We start from the raw sequence: 20791 nt of genomic DNA on the forward strand, positions 1-20791 counted from the left end.
ATTATCCCCTGTACTGAAGTATAAATTCTGGGGGATCCCTTAGCTGTCATATGCCTGGGGTACAGAACCGGGTGTTCCCCATGTAACACATCTCTGCAGTGCAGGTCCAGGGAGATTCCCTCCCTGCAACACATCCCAAGGGTGCAAAGCTGGGGAAAATCCCCTGGGGTATCCCCCATGTAACCAACCCTTCAGGGCACAGAGGCAGGGATCCTCCCCACTAACATCCCCTTAGACTGCAGAGCTGGGGGTGCTGCCCAAGCAGTGGGATGCAGCACTGCAAAGGTATGCATCTTCCTTGCTACTCTGGGCTGCGGCAGGGCTGGGATCCCCATTGCTCAGCCACAGAACTGCAGGGAATTTCCCCTCCCGGCCCCCACACGGCTGGTACAGGGATGTTCTCCAGCCCACACCCCTCCCCTGGGATGCCGAGCTCTGAGGATGCCCTGTCCTCCGCATCGCAGGACTGCAGGCATACTTTGGGACACACCTCCCTGATAAACCTTCCTAGGGTTCCCCCAGGGCTTTACTCCCCTGGGTCCTGCCAGCAGAGAGTGCTGGACACCTGCTGACACTTGCCACCAGGCCTCCTGGGATGGGTTAACCTCAACTGCTGAATCTTCCCCCTCTGCACACATCCCACCCCCGAATTGGCCACCCTCCCCAAAAGAGCTAGAACTGGGCCACCAGTGAACCTGGCTCTGGGTCTTGAGTGCAGACTGGGGGTGGGAACATGGATCTGGTGTCCTGAGACCTTGATGGTGCCTTCCATGGGGTGAGGTATGAGATAGGGGGGTCTTGTTTCATTCCAGCACACTTGCAACCCACCAGCACCTTCCTTTCCTGATATGGGAGTTTCTGCTCTCTGGGAAAACCAGTGCCCCTATTAGACTCATGCTCCCCAGTCTTACAGTCTGACCCATTTCTGGGCATGTCCCAGATTCTGTGTTGGCTGCTGCAGGCTTCCAGACAGGAGCTCTGGGACCCCATGCCAGCCTTGGTGTGGTCACAGACACTCCTAGCACTCCGCCCCGGGCTCCTCACGCATTTCCTTTTGCAGAGGATCACGTGTGGCAACAGGAGCTATTTTTAGCCCCAGAAAGGAGTAAAGGACCTATTTAAATGGGATGGGACACCAGACTTTCCTGTTCGAGCTCTCATCATTCCAGACTCGTTGGAGACCACGTCAGAGCCAGGAAAGGAGAGAAGGCAATGCCCGGCAGTCAGTTCTTATGCACTGTAAAGGGTTAATGGAGCCTGATGTGTGTTTCCAGATCATCATCTTTGTTCTAAGTCCAACCAGCATATACAATCCAGAAACAAAAGCCAGATCCACTGGGTTTCCCCAAAGAAACCTCTGTCTTCCCATGCCACAACCCAGAGCAAGGGATTGAGACAGCAAGTAGCCAACAGCAAGGGGCAGGAGGGAGTAAGCTGAGAGGAACATGGCTTTTCCATGGCCATCAGTGTTCCTACACGTGTCCTTTTCCTGCCTGTCCTCCTGCCATTATTTTTCTTCTGGGAATACCCAAGGATAGAGGATGGTCCCCACTGTGCTGGGGAGCTGTACCCTCATTTGATAGGAGTCAGACCCTTGGCTAATCTAAGTATTGGCATAAGGATGTATAAGGGGTCAAAGGCAGAAGCAGGAATGGAGCTCAGAGTGATGGACTTCCAGGCCAATGTTTTAGCCACTGGACTACACAGCATGGGTGGCAGCATTGGTTCCTTTCTAGAAAGGGCAATCTTTGGGCTGTAAGCCCTCTGAGATTTATACCAAAGTGTTTTTCCAGGGGCACAATGCAGAGGCAGGGACTTCCTCTGTGAGGGAAAGGTGGAGTTGCAGCTCTCAGCTCATAAGGAACAGTGTAGAATACTTGATGGGAAAATCCGTCCCTTCCAGATGCATTGACCTGGATAGGTCAAAATCAAAGCTCATCTCCTAGCATCTTTATCCAGAAATGGGGTGAATGAGCTCCAAACCAAAATGTCCTGACTCAGGCTGGGACCTGAATTCACAGCTTTAAGAGGCCATGTCTGAGCATCTCACCAAGCTCTGGGACACTGCAGATTTAGAGCCCAAACCCCTTTGGGTATAACAACTGGATTCTGACCCAGCCCATGATAGAGAGGAAAAGATAAGAGCTGCATCTGGAGCTTGGGTTTACGTTCACCTTTCCTTGGGGTACGCTCCAACCAGAGACCTGCCCTGGGGTCCTGTGAAAAGCAATATTAACCTGTACCTGAATAGAACAGCTCATGGCATCTCCCTGGGGCTGAGGTAGCTAATATTTCCTCATGGAGTCATGGACCTCTTCCTTCTCCATCCCTGAAGCCAAACGTTCTGCTTTTGTGTGTTTCTAGGCATCAATGTCCTGCCTCCCACTTCTTCTGTTGGCAGCTGCTTTGCGGTTCACATAAAAGAGACAAGTGGTAGTCGTTTACACAGTGTCCTCTCTGCACTGATGGCATGCCCTGGCTTTGAATGCATGGAGGTGGCAAAGTCCAATCTGGGTATATGCCCTTCTCCTTGCTTCTGGTGGCCAACCTATGGCACAAGTGCCACAAGGGACATGGGCAGCCTGTATGTGTGATGCAGGCTAGTGGGAGAGGGCAGGCAGCACTGTGGCAGATCATGCAGGGGTCAGAAGGCAGAGTAGCAGATTGAGGGGGGGGGAAAGGAATTGGAGTGGCACTCAGGGGGCACGCAGGGCTTAATTTGTGACACATCTGCCAAAATGTTTCATTCCCACTGACCTGGGGCATCATGTCAGTTTATGCTTTCTATAAGGAATACCCTGCTATTAAGGTGTTGCTACACTTGTATAAATCATTTGTCCTCTTCTTGTAAATGACTGTACACATCCACTTATGCACACCCTCAGAGACACATTAACACACATGCCCACACACACACATTCGTATATGCACCAAGTCACACATACATCACACAGAGTTTCATGCACTCATTCCAACACCTGCATACAATTCCACAGAGCATCACATATACATTGGTTCATGCACACAGTCAGGCACATATGGCTTCTCACATTCTCTCTGTCACGCACACATGATTGCCCTCCCAAACAAATATTCTCAGTGCTATGAAATACATCACTCTACACGGCTGGAAATGCACAACCAGTCATTCTACCAGCAGATGCTTCTCACTGGGGAAACATGAATTGTTGACGTAAGCTTCATTGAAAAAAGTGAAAGGAAAATGGCTTCCCTATTGGACTTGAATATTTCTCAGAACCCCTAAAACAGCTAAAAAGTTACATAGTCATCCACCTACCAGCATTATCTGTTCCTCTTTTTCTACCTTTGTTGTCATATATTCCCCACTATCTATCCATCTATCTGTCTGTGATCATGCATGCCTATGTTGCTATATAGATGGCTCCCAGGCTCCATTCAGCACTGAGAGGAGACCTGATGCAGGTCAGGAGGAAGGAGTCAGCAGCAGCTACAGGTGTTTCAGGGAATGTGGTTTCACACTCCAGAACTCCTCCTGGAGGTAGAGGGTTTTCAGAGGCTGCCCTGAGCTGGCAGTGCAGCCATCTCCTCAAAACAGTCATCACAGAAAGATCCCCACCCTCACCTGGGACCTCCTTGATCACTTAACCTGCATTCCAGACTCCTCCTCCTGCAGTGCTGCAGTCCAATCCCTTTCCCTCACCTGATCCCCTGCTCAGCTTTCTGTTCCCTCCCCTGTGCCCCCTGACCAAGCTGCTGCTCTGCTTTGTGCTCCCTGCCCTTTGCTGGTTTGCATAGAGTCTTTCAGAGATGTCCAACTCACTCCACCTCCCCAGGGTGGATCAGGACCACAGGGCTCCTTGCAGGCTGGATTCAGGTGTGCCCTTGGCAGAGGGAGTGGTGGTGGTGAGGCAAATACAGTTGTGTCAGCACAGCTGTTGCCTGCCCCCCTTCCACCAAAGGCTGTCCTCCAATGGAGCCCCATAGCCCCAAATTCTGCAGTAGACCAAACCCCTGCTTACCCCAGCCCCAAATTCTCAGACCCACCAGGAGCCCCACTGGAGGAGGAAACCATTTGTGTGTTTGACACCTGTTATATAAAGATGGTTGCTGGTCTCTCAGGAACCTCAAAGGAAAGATGCAGTGGTTACTTCTGATACCTCTCTTAGATAAATGAGTATTTGCTGATTTGGTTATAATGAATATTGATAACTTGGAGCAGTAGCACAGTAAGGGGTAAGCAAGTGGGGCACAAACCCCTGATGCCTAAGGGGGTGGAACTGGAATGGAGCCTCTCTCCTGTTGGCCCACCCACACACCCTACACCTTCACTGCAACAGCTCCACATCTGGCAGGGGGAGGATGAAACAGCAGTGGTGATGTCTGGTGCAGGAGCAGCAACCGAAGATTTGCTGCTATGGGGGAAAATGTCAGTTCTTTTTGCTGCTGAAAATTAGTGTTTAAACGGTCACTTGACACCTGTGTTGGTGGGGAAAAAAAAGGAAGAGATATTTTGCCCCAAAACAGCCCACCTCTAGTTATACCTCTGACTTTGGTGAGGAGGGAATGAGAGGGGTTAAAGACATATCCCTGTTTGATGTTCCTGTATCTGGGATCTCACCATAAATGATCTTACCTTATTGTTTTGCATATGAAGAAGCCATTTAGCTGATATGGGAAGACCTGGGATCACCACTGTGGTTAGCTATGCAGAGCTTCCAAGACACCTTCTTCCCTGGAGATTAAGGAAGCAATCACTTTTTTCCAGTTTCTTGGCATAGTGGCAGCCCTAAGAGGCTGCCAGAGCAACACCATATCCTGAGAGTTGATTATTTTAACCTTGGGCAGTAGAGAAGCACTATCTCCACTACTCAGGGGAGAAGGTTGAGACTTGGGTGGATTTTGGTTACAGGCCCAGTGACCTGATCAAGATCACAGAGGGTCTGTGACTGAGCCAGAACTTGAACTCAGGGCTCCTAAGTCTTAAGCCAGGGATCACCCTTTAAATCAGGGTCCTCATCCAACTTAGCAATGCTCTCTTTAAATAAATGAGGTACCAGGGGGTCTGCTCCTTCATGGGGACTGGTTAGCACTGGTATTCAAAGCATCTAACCCTAAATGCATTACTGAGTCTTTCCACAGCATTTCCATTTACAGTCAGATCAGTGAGAACAACTTGGTACATTTTCCTGCTTAAAGACCTACTGGAGTCCCTCCAAGCAGAGATTTTATGCCCTAGAAAGAGAGAAGAGTCAGAGACTCCAGAAAGTACACTGGGGACATTACTATTGCCACTATATTTTCTGTGACAGGTCTTCATGACCATGATGATAGGAAGCAACCAAAGCCCTCAGATAGCTAGAAAGCTTTTACTGGGGACTTACCCAGGCAAAAAAACTGATGCATTTCCAACAGTGACTTTTGTCTGAGGAACTAGTTCAGAATTTGTCCCCCAGATAAAAGAAGCATGCACCTATCTTTTCCTCAAAGTAATAAATGCAAACACCTAAAGCTAATTAATCTCTTACAACTCCCACTTTCATATAATCATAGAATCATAGCAAATTAGGGTTGGAAGGTACCTACCCCCTGCCCAAAGCAGGACCATCCCTGATTAAATCATCCCAGCCAAGGCTTTCTCTAGCTGGGTCTAAAACCTTCCAAGGTTTCCATCACTCCTGCCTTTTGTTCACATTTGATACCTACCTCAGCCCAGATGCTTCAAACACCTCGGTTTCACTTATGGTCTTTAATCAGACTCCCCCTGCTCTATGCAGGCCCCCAGATCAGTGCCCATCTCACAAGACTGCAGTGTAGAGTTGGCAAATCCTGCAAGGATGCATTTAATTCCTTCATTCCCCTCCCACATTTCTAAAAGAAAATAATAAATCATAGAATCATAGAAAGGAAGGGCTGAAAAGGATCTCTGGAGGTCACCTACTCTAACCCCTTGCTCAAGACAGGATCATTCCTGTATAAACCAAAGGAAGCAGCCAGAGGGCAGGTGGACACCAGTCTTGGGCTTGTGACCTCAGCTACAGCACTCTAAGGGATGGACTACTGCCAAGAGGCTATAGGCTTTGAAAGAGATTTGAGCCCAGATTTGAAACAGGGAACTCCTGATCTTCAGTCAAATGCCCTTTCACCAAGCTACAGTACACACCCTTTTAATTTCATGTCATTGGACATTAACAACACCATGGAAACTTGCTTTTGTGGCTTTTAGGTTCTTTAAAAAGGTTGGTATTCGGTGGGGGGAGGGATCAACTGATTGATGTTTTTGATATAACCTAAATGTAAGACTTGAGGCTCTGATCCTGCAACAGATCCCAGCACACTCAGAGCTCAATGTAGGCTTGGGTTCCTTTAAGACACTGTAGTACCAAGAAATACATTTAAATGATGTTTATAATTAAGAAACTCATCAACCTTCCTGCCTGCAGCAGGAGCTAGTTATGTCTGTCACAGCACTAGACAGACAGATTGTGGAGCTGATGGGGGATCTGCCATCATGCTGCCCTTATTCAGGCTGTGTTTCTCCCTGCACCTTTTCTCTCTCCCAACACCCACCCCTGCTTCTTGCTGCGGCCCAAGGCAGGTGATATAAATAGAAAGGTAGTTGTTTTTGCCTGCTTCTCTCCACGTCAGGAAGTGCAGTCTCTGGAACAGCTGTGCTGAAGATACATCACCAGGCTAAGCAGTCAGTAGGCACTAAATCTCAGCTCCATTCACTGCACTGGGAGTGGGCCATGGGAGCCCACCATGCCAGCTGGCCTGAAGCTGGCAGAGGCCTGCTCCATGGCCCACGCTGCTTGCCCTGCCAGTGGTGTTTGTTTAATAACAAACAGTCCCTTAGCCCAGCTGAGGCTGCACAGGAGGCTCTGGATCCTCCCTTGCCTGTCAGTTTTGGGATCCAGACAGATGAAAGGATGCTGTCTGTCTCAGGCTGGGAGTAACAAGGAAGAGAGACATACAAAAGGGAAAGGAGGCTGCTTTCATCTTCCGCATGAAAAATGGGTCAGCAACCAATACTAAATAATGGATGGCCCCTATCTGAGCAGAACTGCATGGGTATAGACTGGCTGGCTGTCTACCTATCCTGTATGTTGCTCCATGGATAGGTCTGCCTCTTGGCCTATCATATATGCTGATCCATATCCAGCCATCCATCCATCCATCCATCCATCCCCATACACCTCCTGTATCTACCTACTTGTGTTTCTCTCTATCCCCATACACTCCCTCCCTCTCTATCTCTATCTCTCTAGTAATGACACATTGTTCTCCAGATATCTTGATCTATCTATCTGCCTACCATCAACGCATGTAATAGAAGATCTTCATGTCTGTCCATCCACACATCCATGCCCTGGCTGCTTCCTTTTCCTGTCTAACTATTTCATCACTAAATTCACCCTCACTGGACAGCCTCTTGTTAGTTCTGATGCTTGGGGGCCCTGCGATGTCCTCAATTACAGCAGCACAACTGTACCAAAGTCAGTGAGCTTTCAGAGGCATAACCAAGGGGAATTTGCTCTGATGGACTCTAATTCTAATGAATCCCATTTTACTTATCTGCCTTGTAACCTCCCACTGTCCTCCCCTACAGATTGGATCCTACTCACATACACACAGCCAGACAAAGACGCATGCACAGCTACACTGATGACAAGAGCTCTTCTGTGCACACTCCTAATCCCTTTCCTTTATAAACCTCAATGCACTTTGCAAACAGGTTGAGAACCCTTCTGCCCACCCTGGCTGTACAGAAGCCAGGCACATCTTAGGCCTACTTTTGATGGTTCACCTGGCATGACACCTGGCACCTACAGGTAAATTTCACCCTGAGGGGGGGACTTCATTTCCAGCTGATGTTTAGTTTTTGCAATTGGCATGTGGCAGCAGCCTGAAACATGATGATTATTTACAGTTTGGGAACAGCTGATGCTCCAGTCAAGATCTGGACCCTGCTGCATAAGACACAGCATAGACACATCAATTGATGGGCAGGAAACTGAGGCACACAGAATGAAATGGACTTGCCTTAAATCACACTGCACATCAGTGCCAAAGCCAAGACTAGGACCCAGTTTTCACCTGGCCAAGGCCAATGACCTTGCAGCTAGAGCACATCACCTCCTACTGTCCTGGGCGCTTGTTCTCAGCTTAGAGCCTGCACTTACAGCTTGAGTCATGGGACATAGGTGAAAGAAATCCTCTATTCCCAATACCAGGCCACAGACCAACTATAAGGACCACTACAGTTCCAAGATGGCAGGAGCTTCTGTGGCTGTGACCCTGCTTCTACCATACGTGTGCCTATGCAGGTGGCATGGACAGTAGAACCAGCACAATAAGCCTCTGTCCAGCTTTGCCCTGTGCCCTCCCTGGCAAAGCACTGAGCAGGGGTGTATGAGAGCATGGAGCTCCTGGGCCCTAGCATCTCCAGCTCTGATGCATTCAAAGATTGTTTTAGCTGCAGTCCCTGCCTTGTGCATGTGAATGATTTGAAATCAGCATGGACAGTGCGTGCAAAACAGAGCCCATTCTGGACCTCTCTGACCTCAGGCTATGACAGGACCCCACAGGTGGCAAGAGAGGGTGGAATGAGGCTCAGATCTCCAGTATTCCTAGGGCCCATGCCTCACCATTGCACCTTTTGTTGCAGGGGAGTGGTGAGAATGGACATCAAGCTTCAAAATGTGGACATCAACCAGTGTGCCAGAGGGACAGGCTGGTTCTCGGATACACACCGCTGTGATCTCAACAGCACGCAGGTAAAGCGCCCCCCCGTTCCCTGCACTGCTTTCACAACCACTTCCTAGGTACTCTCAAGCTCATCACAAAGGAACAGACAGTGTCCCTCCCATGCCCAGCTCAGATCTAGGATCCTAAGAAAATGGGACTGGAAGGGACCTCATAAGTCCAGCTTCTTGACTAAACCATCCCAGGGTGTCCCTACACTCTGATATGGGATTTCAGCTTGGTGAGAGTGGGGATGGAAACTACAGTGTAACTGAATTTTCTCCCCTGATGCTGCTAGGTCCTGATCAGAGCTCCCTAGAGCCAACAGAAAGACCCCATCTGACCTCAGCAAGGACTGACCCAGACCCATTTGCTTCTAACCCTTGATGACATGATACCTCCTTGCAGATTGACTCCTCTTCCAAGAGTCTTTCCTCTTTCCTGTGTTGCTTCCTCTCCCAGGTTCATATGACAAGGTTCCCCCCTCTGCTGCTGACCCATCTGCTTATTTCAGCTGCTCCCTGCCTCACAGCTGATAAGCTTCATTGTGCAAATCTCCATTTAAGCCTTTTTTTCCTCCTTTTGGCCATGAGACTCAGAGTGTAACATGCCTCCTTAGGAAGCCCCTTCCATTCCCAGACAGCTGCCTCCAGAGACAGCAGTGGCTTATAGCCATCAGACCAGATGCTGCAGCTCAACATTATGTAGCTACTGGCCAAAAATAAGCCCTATGCTAGAAGTTTCTGAGCAAATGCAGTGGGCGTTTGAAAAGCCACCAGAAACAGAGCCGTCTCCTGCACATAATCCCTCAAATAAGGACCCCACTGAGTAGAATAATCTCTTTGCAACTTTACTGGCCTGTGTCCAGGCACCCCAAAGCTTTAATATATTTTGTTCCCTGAAAGGCAAAAAGAGCAGTTATCCCCATTTCAAAGACAGTTCAGGGCCAGGGCAATGAAAGATGTCTTCACTGCAAAAAACAGTGGTATCTTAAGTTGAAGAAGCTAGCAATCTCCTTGCTTTCCACAAGTTTTACCCCACGTTGCTATGTCTTAATTACCATTTAAGGGCCCAACAGCTTTTTGTAGCAGAAAGACACTGTAGCCATTAGCTGAAAGCTAAAAGATTAGCTGTCTGCCCCAAGTGAGCTAATATATTTTTGCAAAAAACATGCACTTACAAGTGGGTTACCCATAAACTTTGTAGCAGGGAAGAAAAAGGAATTCAGGCCTCTGGAGAAGCAGGCTACTGGCCCAACGACCTGGACCCCTGCCTCCAGCATGGCCTGAAGGAACAAGTATAGTGCTAAGGGTCAAGAGCTCCTGGCTCTCTCACTCCCTCATGGTGCAGCTTTGAAACAATCTCCTCATCTTCCCAGTGGTTTTACCTGTCTCTTGAGGGGGGAAAATCTTGATTTCCTACCTCTCAGGGGCATTGCAAAGATGAATGAGTTAATATCTGCTCATATAAAATGCCAGGTATGATGAACTAGGGACTAGTCAGATCACAGCTGAGTTTGCTTTCCCCATTAGGATCTCATGGTGAAAGGCACTGGCTAGACATTCCCAAAGAGCCAATTCCTTCTCTACCCACCCCCTGGGTCCTGACATGACACCTATTTCTATCACCTTGCCTATCAAATGTACGCGCACACTGACTGGGAAGGGAGGTCACTGGGGGCAGGGGTGGGGGACTCAGAGTCAAAGGCCTGTTTGATTCTTGGTGCCTCTGCTGAGATCAGTCAGCTGGAGGAGGCTTTTTTGTAATGTCAACTCCTGTTGCGTAGGAAATGAACCTGAGACTATCAAATCCTCCTGTGCAGGCCTCTGAAACAGACCATGGATAGTCACAGTCTTGAGGTACACCTGGCCTGAACTAGAATTGAACTGCTGGCCTTCAGGCCTTGCCCACACCCCTCACCTGCCCTGACATCTGCCTCAATGCGTCCTTCACTTTTCCCCCACAATGGCAACTTCTCTTTCCATTAAGCTCTTCTCCTGCAAGCCCTACCCCAAAAGGAATCATGGACCATTTATCACACTGACGGCCCTGCTGGTGGGTCCCTTTCTTCCCCCCCAACTCTGTGTTTGCCTTGGTTATTTGGACTGTAAGCCCTTCAGATGGGGCTTCACTCATGATCTGGGGGCCCAGTTTCAGCCAGTATCTAGCTACCACTGTAATTAACCTGATTAATAGCAGGAGCAAGGAGTGACTACTCAGCACCCCACTGCTGATGCTCAGAGCCACCTGTCGTGACCGGGGTCCCCCTCCTACTCTCAGAACAGAGCAGTGTGGTGACTTGAGGACCTGAACACTGAATCTCACATGCTGCCAAGTTCCCCAGGCCCAGCCAGTGACTGCTCACTGCTCCCATCTCTGGCTCTCCCAGCTCCACCCCCTCCCCAAACTGAGTCTCTGCCTGCCACCACTCTAGGACAGTGGGGCTCCACAGTTGGCTCCTGTGAAGCTCTTGACCAGTGCCACAGGCTTCCCAGCCTGCCGTTGCACAGATGTCTCTGCACTACCCAGAGACCTTCTATCTGGTTGTGGGAACTCTGGTTTTTAGTTACCCTTCCAGGAGCCACCTGTCAGTAAACCAGAGATGCAGGCTTAGCCAAGAGATTTCCTAATCCATCCACACGTGACTCCTAACACACCAAAGAGTTAAAGACTTAGAGAACATAGACAATCCCTGAATGTTGCCCCCACCTCACTCCAATTTTACCCCCTGTGGTGCAGCCCTGGTTGGGTCCACATCCATTGTGCCTGACTCCATTTCCCCTGATAGTCCTGGAGTTGCTCCTTGGCTTAGGAAAGGCTCTGAAACAGATTCTTCCCTCTTTGGTGAGAAGGAGAAACAGGGGCTGAGCCAGCTCTATGCATAGATACTGGACAACACCCTTCTTTTCAGAGGGGTTTCTGTGAGAAGAGTCCATTCAAAGGGCAAACAAAGTCAAGGAGAGCCATGCCAAGTTTGTGACCCTTGACTGGTCAGTCACCACCCTACAGACCTGGCTTCTCCATCACGTGCCAGATGCCTGATGCAAAACAGAGGAGTTAATCCACACAACGGGTATGGTTGCACGTGCATTCACACAGTTAACCAGAACCTGGAGCCAGTCCTGGTCAGACTGTCCCATGCACTCCCCTTCCCTGGCTTCCACCCTCACATCTCAGAGTCATAAAAAAGTGTCACATTTTGTGCATGCACACACACATACATATTTACACTTCATGTAGGTACATCAGCTATGGTTTGAAAATCACCACTGTTTATATGTTACAGTACATCTTAAAGGACCCAGTTGAGATTGGGGCTCCACTGTGCAAGGCACTTTAAAACACTTTGCAAAAGATGACCGTGCCCTGAGCAGTTTACAGTCTAAATAGGCAGGACAGACAAAGGAAAGACTATTATACACACTTGGTGGATGAGTAAAGCACAGAGACCAGGGGTGTGTCTACAATGCAATGCAAAGATGTGACTGCAGCTAGTGTACACCTATCTGAGCTGGCTGTAAATTACTGGTATGCAGTTAGGTATCCAGGTTGTAGCCATATTGGTCTAGAGAAAAAAGCAATCAGGGCTCATAGTATCTTTTATTAAACTAACAATATTTTTGCAAAAGAATTTCTTTAATTGCAAACACCTCTGACCACCTGAAACCTGAGATACTGCTCCTGCCTTTGTTTCAAGGTAATTTGCATCATCATAGAGCCTTACAAGAGCTGAGAGACTCCTTACCAGCTAAGAACTGCCTGCTCAGAAGAGTTTTCCATCTATTGACTCCTCTGTGAAATCCTATGAAATACGAACTTTCATTTCTACCTAGGAGAACTTTTACAGCCTTTTCTCTGATGTCTGATGAAGGATGTTTGTGCCCAAAAGCTTGCAATTAAAGAATTTTTTTGCAAAAGTCTTGTTGGTCTAATAAAATATATCACCTCTACTAGAAGCCCTGATTGGTATGTGGTTAGAGCGTTAAGCTAACTACCATACTGTTCTGATTATAAGCCCACCTTTTTTTTCCCCTCGGAATAAACTATAAAGATCTCCCTTGACTTTGTGGACTCAGCCTATAATTGGACCCTTGAGAGTCTCGAGTTTTGTACTTGCAGTATTTCTGTGCATGCAGTGAAAAAAGCCCAATCAGAAATATTTTCAGTGGTGCTTTTATTTTAGCAACTTTAGTGCATTTAACCCTTTGCGTCTGTTCCTTGGTTATTTGTTTCCCTGTGGGAGCGAGATGTTCTTCCCTCTACCAGCTAAAACGTATGGCAGCTAAAATTCTCCTGTGGGAGTTTTGTAAGGACAGCAGCAGTTCAATGTATTGATCTTCAGTTGTTGCCTTATATTCAGGGACAAAGCTGTTTTTTCCTAAAAAGGAACCTGGAAGTGTGGGTTAACTTATATGCGGGGTCGACTTATAATCAGAACAATATGGTAAAACGAGGTAGCCCACAGCAGAACAGTGTTCAGCATTACCTCCCAAGACCCTGCACAGATTTTGGGGTAGCTAGCAGAGCTCAGTGCTACCCTGTTCTCAGAACTTAAGATAAGTAGAACTTAAGATGGTAGTGACCAGTGCTACTCCCTGGAACACACTCAAAAGTGAGATGCTGAAAGGGTCCTTGGGCCTCCTCCAAATAGCAACTGCCAAGATGTTTTTTTGAGAACAGACATTCTTTTAGAACAGCTGGAGTGATAAAGCAGAAAGCTTGCTTCTCAGTCATGGTCTTGGGAGCAGTGAGGAGATAGTGGAGACCTACCCCCAGTGACTGACCTGTGGCAAAGCAAAGCTGTCCCCCGGTCTCCTGAATCCCAACCCCGTAGCCTCTAAGGCCTTCCTGCCTTGTCCGTTTTCATCTAGAAAACTGGAACAAGATGCAGAGGCACAACTAGAAATGTTTGTACCCCAGACAGAGGGGAGGGTAGTTGGGGGTACCAGCACTGGAGAACCATACCTGACCCAAGACTCAAAGACATCCCCGCCTACTGCTGCCATGGCATGCACTCCCCACAGGCTGCCATTCTGGTGCCCCCTCTAAAGCAGCACCAGGGGCTGGTGCCCTGCTTATTCACTCCTAGTTACACTACTGCCAGGGACAGGTGTAGAACAAAGTGAGGAGACCTCACTCCACAGCTCACCTTTGACACAGCAACACAGCTGGCACCCACATGATTACATGAATAGAGATATCAGATTAGAATGATTTCAAGGTGTGGGGCAGGGAGGGGGGCTTAACATGCTTGGGAGCATCTCTGACACCACACTGAGCATCCACCTCTATCCTGGCCTGCTGGGAGCTCTCTCTCAAATCCCTCTGCATAGCAAGAAAGGGCAAAGCCAATACAGAGAACAGGAAGAGGATGGCAGAGATCCACCTGATTGTTTTAATTTAGTTTAATAATTTGGGGATTAAGCAATTCAGTTCTCAGGATCTAATGTCCAATTTGGTCTCCTGAAGCCTCCAGGGTAACTGATGAGCACAGCGAGGTGCCCCCTCCCCATCCCTGGCCCTTTTCTTTACATTTAATAATACATTAAAATAAAGAAAGGAAGCGGCCTAGCATTGTTAATTAATGAGTTGCACCTCGCCCTGCTTCTCTTTTCGCCCTCCTCTCTCCCATGCTGGGTAAATACCACAGACTTGTAGATCCCTGTGTGTGTGTAATTAAAAGACTTCCTTTGAATTACTGCAATGCTATGTAAAGGCTCCTAATAGTGTTTGCAGGGTTAATGCACTCTGATTAACACCCCCCACACACACACACATCACCACCACCACCACCACCAGGGAGAGAGTGAAAGCGCAGAACCTGGATACCAGAGGAGGGGGAGATGGTGGGCACCCAAGAGCAAAGTGAGGGTGTCGGGGTAGGGGTGGAGGTGGCGGGAGGCATATGGGGCTTTGGAACCCCAGGGTAAGAGTGCTGCCGCCCTGCCTGTGCCCTTCATCACCACAGCTCAGACATCTCTGTTCATACAGCCCAGGAGTATTTCATGAGCTATGGTTGCTCCTGTCTGTCATGGCTCCTCTGCCCCTATGCCTGGCCCCTATTCCATCCCCCCCCGCACCCCGCACAAAGTGAGTATGGTTTATTGCCAGCATATCCACTCCCTTCTATCCATGGCTTCAACCTCTGCCAACACTTTTTTGTGGTTACTTGGCTCCTCCTACTCATGGCACAGCTCCATCCCAATTACCTGTGTGGCCATAGTCCTCCATGATCAGTGTGTGAAGCTACAGGACAAAGCTGATAGTCCCCAGCTTGCTATTGCCAAAAGTGGATGAGTACCATCCACAGCCGAGACCAGGGGTCCAAGTGTACAAACATGTGGTAAGAGACAGTCTCTGGCCTGAATTGCTGGGTGTGCAGTACAAAGAAGAAGCAACTCGCCCAGAGTCACATAGCAGAGCAGTGACAGATCTGAGGGAAGAGATGATCTCATGGGGTCCTTTCCAGCCCTACAATTCTTGAATCTGTGTGAACCCAGGCATCTTGGTTTCCGGTTGAGTGCCCCCCATCTGGTCTGTACTTCTCTCACACCCCCTTTTGCATCTCTTCTGGTGGACTCAGGGGGTTGAGATTGGGACCTAGTTGCCCAGAGGCACCTATAGCTGCTTTCGCATAGAGGGCTTGTTCTAGATTCCCTGTTTCCTGTCTGCTTTTGAAGTAGTTCCACAAGTTAAAATGCTACTTCTGTAATCGCAGACCCAGAGAACCAGTCACTGTCCCTGAAGAGAGAGAGACAACACATACTGACACACTGACCTGAACAGAAGGGGATACACAGACAGGTAGTTAGCCCTGAAGTTAGGCTGAATGCAGGGAAGGGTGGCACCTTATAGACTAACACACTCAGAGAGACTTAAGCTTTCATAGCCTACTTTGTCAGATGCCATGACAAGGTCTTGTTTTTCTGAACTAGTTAGAAGGTGCCACCTTGCCCAAAAGGGTTTACAGGGTAACAAAGACCCTATATCCTATTGGATATATCTCAAGGGAGAAATCACAGATGGGGCCCTTGACATGGCTAGGAAGAGCCCTAGGATGGAAAGCAGAGAGCTCCAGGACCTTCGTTTCCAGTTTCCAGACCAGTGATCAAAAGCAACTGTATGATGGCTTTGCACTGGGCTGTGGAACTACTGCTATAGTCTCTTCCTCAAAAGGTGTAAGTTTACTGCTCGAGCTAGGGTTGAAATTTGGAATTTCTCAAGTAGGAAAGTTTAACATTTCCCAGTTCTAGAGCAGATGCAAATTGGGAAATGTCAAGATTCCCTGGAAGAAAAGACACTGTCAAAATAACTGCAAACATCCTCCTCCCTCCTCTGCCCCCCGCAGTGGAAAATTTCACCCAAAGGGACATGATCTGGCAGGGAACTTCAGTTTCAGCAAAATGGTATTTTGATGATGCTTCAATGAACATTTTAATGGCCAGCTCCATTTATAGCACAGGCGACCCTGCCTGGATGGCAAAAGAAATTGGATATTACTAAGCAGACCTAATTCCCTTTCTGCCTCATGCCAGGTCAAGGCACAAGACACATGGCCATCGCAGTAGGAGGGCAGATTGACTTCAGCCTTGCAGTGCAGAATTGCTGTGTGGAAAAAGCAGTATCCACAGGCTCTGTGAGCCAGCAGTGCAACTGTCTGCCAAAGTGTGTGGGGACCAGGTGTTGATCTGCAGGGAAGGAAAGAAGCCAGGAAAGAGAATAGATAAAGGCGGTTGTGGGGGAGACTGTCCTCTGCCCCATGCCAGAGTCAGGTACACTGGATCAACAGACTACAGCTGAGCAGCAAGGAGGCATGTTAGAGAAGAGATTTATACTCGGTGTCTAACTCAGGGTCTCTTCCAGTCTCCATTCTCATCACAAACTGCACCCCACTTCACCCCTGCCTACCTCTGCCTCCACTACCACCTCCCTCCCTTCTTTCTTTCTTTTTTTTTTTTTCATTTGATATCTCGGGCCAAATTAGTTCCAGCTTGTGTCAACTAAGCAGAGCTTGATTATTCACATCTGTGTGGTGCTACCACTGGCAAGTATCTTACCTCCTGGACTCTTCAGCCTGGGGTTTCAGATACTCCCAAATCCATGACAGGCATCCTACATGCAAGCCCCAAGCCCAGAGGCCTTGGAGTTCACATGCCACCTAGTCTCACGTGCCCCTAGCCAAAAGGTCAAAGGAGCTCTGAAGCACAACCCCTGTAGTGTGAATTCATAAGGTCAGTTCCTCTTCCTTGTATGAGTGCCAGAGAGACCTACCACCCACGGCTATTCTGCCTGGAGGTTTATGAGAGCAGCAGTGGGCTTTCCACTACCCCACCAGCCCTTTCCTCAGCTCCTGAACCACTCCCAGCTCTCCCCTTGCAGACAGGCTGTCCTACTTCTCCTTTGTTGGCTTAGGTTTAAGGGGTCTGCAGCCCCCTGGCATTAGCAGGGCAGCTCTCAGCAGGCTGCAGGCACCCTGCTTTCACTGTCATGCTAGCAATCGCTCAGTGGGATTTGTCTCTCGGGGATTAGTGTGCTTTGCAGCATTAGGTGTCCATTTAGGTTTTAGGAGGGGATTTGAGCATTGGGCTTTTGCTTTTAATTCTTAAATGTTTAACCACTGCTTTCCAGAAATAAACTGGCAGGGAGACTGGGGCTGAACTGAACAGGGTGGGGCAGTCCATGAGGGTGCCTAGGAGGTGGGAACACCCAGCAGGTGTTGGAAATGGCCAGAGCTTCAACCTTTAGGTGCATGGGGCTGTACAGGGCAGGGGATGCATGAAACTTACGTGCTATCATGTGCTCTGTTTAGTGCGTCCCCCAGGAAAACCGTGGCTTTGTTCTTGGAAGGTACCTCTGCCTGTGCAAGCCAGGGTTCTACGGTGCAAGCAGGTCTCCCATCACTGCCCAGCCTGGTAGGTAGCCACTCTCCCCGGCCTTCTGTCTTGTCCTGTCAACTGGGCTTTGGCTGGCTCTCAAGTCACACCTACAATATAGTGGCAAAACTAGATATTCAGCTCTTCCCACTCCACCTTACAGCAGTATCTGAGCCCTCTTCCAACACACGCATACCTTGGTGAGGTGGGGAGGAAGTGCTGTTATCCCATTTTACTAGTAGGGAGTTGAGGCACAAAGCTGGGGAAGGGCCAGATTTTTTGTCAGGTTACAGCGGTGCCCATTGAAGTGCATGGGAATTAGGCATTTTCATCCCGTAGAGGACTTGCATCAGTATTGCATCAGACTTTGAAACCCATGCCTCCCAGCACCTGGTTAGTGCCTTATTAGCCACAGTACCAGCCTTCCTTCCCAGCTGCTTCATGCGGCAAGTCCAGAGCATCATACCTAGCAATCACAAGGCATTCAAAGCACCTGACATGCCCAATGTATTGCCCTCTCACAGCTGCAATTCCATGTGCTGGAATGACATGCAAGGGAAGAGACCGGATGTTGGGGTTCTGCCTGATCTACCTCCTCATTTAGCCTTAACCCTGGGTCAATCTTCCACCCAAATGCTATCTGGGGGAACGTGCTTCTCATACCTCCCACATTAGCCCAGAATCAGAGCCCCTCCCTGCACTCCAGTGAGGGAGGAAGAGCTGCAGGCACACACAGAGGTAGGAATTAGTGGGTCAAATTAAACCAAACTCATTAAGCCAACTTCACATCACACGTGGAAGGACCTGTGTATGCACACTGCATCCTTGAGAGGCCAAAGACAGAAGAAAAGCCAAATCACCTTCTTTTACCTTAAACACCATGCACCATGCATGCAAAAGGATTGCAAAGGAAGCGGGAAATGCCCCCAGCTCTGAAAAGCGGGATTTTACCCCTGTTTGGTCCTGGAAGGTGCAAGAACATCAGCCCTGAGTTCTGTTGTCTGAGTGAAATTGATGGCAAGAGATAAAAGCCATACAGAGCTATTGTAAGCCTCTCACGCATTCCCTTTCTGTCCAGGGATAGAGAAAAGCTCATCTCAATATGGAGAAGTGAGTCCCGGGAATTTGCTGGAGTGCCGCCCCTGCCAGGAGGGATGCGTGACGTGTGTGGACGACACCCCGTGTTTGATCCAGGAGGATTGGTCCCTGCGGGCTGCCGTCCTCTCTTGCCAAGCCTTCTGCATGCTGGCTGTCTTTCTCAGTATGCTGATCTCCTACCACTTTAGAAAGAGCAAGGCAAGGCAACAAGCTCTCACTGAGGAACTGGGTTTCACTGTGGCGCCCCTATGCTCTGCTATCAGGGACTCAAACATACTCAGCCCTGGGCACATCACCTCTCTGCGGTGCCTCCTGTGGGACCCACAGAGCATATGGCCTGAGTTCTTCTCAATACCTTACAAGAAAGAGACCTTGTGTAGTGGCCTGAGCACAGGCATGGGGGCAGAGACAGCTATGTTCCCACCTGTGCTCTGATGCCAAGTCACGTTGGGTACCTGACGTGAGCCCTCTTGGGAATGATTTTCAGAGCCCTGACTTCAACTGAAGCTAGACACAGTCAACACCCCTTACTAATTCAGACCACAAGTATCTCACCTGGGCCCCCAAAACTAAGACAGCCCATGTCATGTTGCTCCTTATTCTCCATAAAATGTCTGCCGTAATTCACTTACCAGGCCCAGGGCTGGGGGCATAGAAGCTGGCTGTATAGAAAAGGGGGCATTTACCCCTATGCAGGCAAAATGACCCCAAACCTTCCCACCCCTCAGGTCCCAAACCAGCTCTGCAGAAGGCTTCTTGTTGGCCCCTTGTACAGGGATGAATTTAACCCAAAGTCCCTTTAAGGTGAGGACAGCCAAGCATTGCAGTTGGATGGCTGTTAAAGCACAGGAGGGGAAGTCACATGACCTCAGTTCTGTCCCCAAAATTTGGATCAATCATGTCTCCTCCCCAAGCCTCAGTTTTCATATCTCCATAATGGGGCTGATAAAAATATTGACCTACTCCACTCATGGTGGGAGGGGCCTATGGTCAGCCTGTGATTCCTCGTAAATGCTTAAGAAGTGCTGTGCATTCTCATTCGTTATTACTGTTGCCGGTTTGGTCTTCTGACACTTACCTCCATTTTTCTTTAGAGTCAGATCTCCCCTAGAAGACGAAAGGTTTCCACACACTTCTACTTTTAGTTCCGATAGGAGAAGGTGCCTCCTGCTGGCGGGCTGTCTCACCCATCCCACTAGGCTAATTCCACTCCCAATGCCTTCCAACTCACTTCATTTTCCCCAGGGATTACTCCAAGAATCAAGCTGTAACATAGAGACTAGCCTGATTTGTTGAGACATGTTCCTACCACTACAAGGTGACCTGTGGGGGGTGCTGGGAACACCTTGCACCTCACAGCACAGGCTCATTCAAGAATATGTCGTTTGCATTCTGCTCTGTCCTCTGCCTTGGCACAATGCCCTTGAATGATTCATTCCCCCACCACATGGGTCCTCTATTATGTGAGTGTGTGTGCCTCTCTCTCTTTCTCTCCCTAGAGGATCCGTGCATCAGGAGTTATCCTGCTAGAAACTATCCTCTTTGGATCTCTGCTTCTCTACTTCCCTGTGAGTATCTGACTTGTACATGGATGCCAATGCTCTCTCCCTTTGTTCCCCTAGGTAATTCCAACTCCAAGGAGGAGGCTGGGCTGGATGGGAGTAGGTTCATCTTCTCCCATTTTCAGACCTTCCTGTGCCCCCCCTGTGCCATATTACCTGAGATCCCCAGCAGTTCCATCTCAGTCACACACATGGGGTCGAATCCATCATGGATCGCTTTTACCCCAGGACGCAAACCCCTCCTTTACCAAAACAGGTCCCAGGCCATGCTCTAAGTCTGCCTGCTGGTGCTCTGCTGCAGACTCATCACCAAGCTGCAGCTTCAGAAGCTGCACCACTGTCCCAATTTCTTCTGCCTCTCTAGTTTCTACAGTCAGTGCCTCTGCTGCCTTGTAAGAGCACTCAGGTAGTACCATGATGAAGACAGAGTGTGCAAACACCTAGACAGGTGGATTTCAACCTTTTTTCATTTGCGGACCCCTTAGCAATTTCAAATGGAGGTGCAGACGCCTTTGAATTGTAAGTGTCACATAC

The 20791-nt window shown here is 49.0% G+C and overlaps 1 protein-coding gene across 1 annotated transcript in view; it reads left to right on the plus strand.

The window, feature by feature from the left end:
- GPR179 (G protein-coupled receptor 179) overlaps positions 1-20791 on the plus strand; it is a 56967-nt gene that overhangs the window by 12368 nt on the left and 23808 nt on the right. The window contains exons 5-8 of the mRNA XM_090044593.1: positions 8648-8756; positions 17534-17636; positions 18676-18893; positions 20195-20263. Of these exons, the coding sequence (XP_089900719.1) occupies positions 8648-8756; positions 17534-17636; positions 18676-18893; positions 20195-20263 (499 nt within the window). The remainder of the gene's footprint in view (positions 1-8647; positions 8757-17533; positions 17637-18675; positions 18894-20194; positions 20264-20791) is intronic.

This window comes from Crocodylus siamensis, chromosome 4 (genome assembly GCF_052110815.1).
Source record: "Crocodylus siamensis isolate JL-2025a chromosome 4, ASM5211081v1, whole genome shotgun sequence".
In the NCBI taxonomy this organism is placed as follows: Eukaryota; Metazoa; Chordata; order Crocodylia; family Crocodylidae; genus Crocodylus; species Crocodylus siamensis.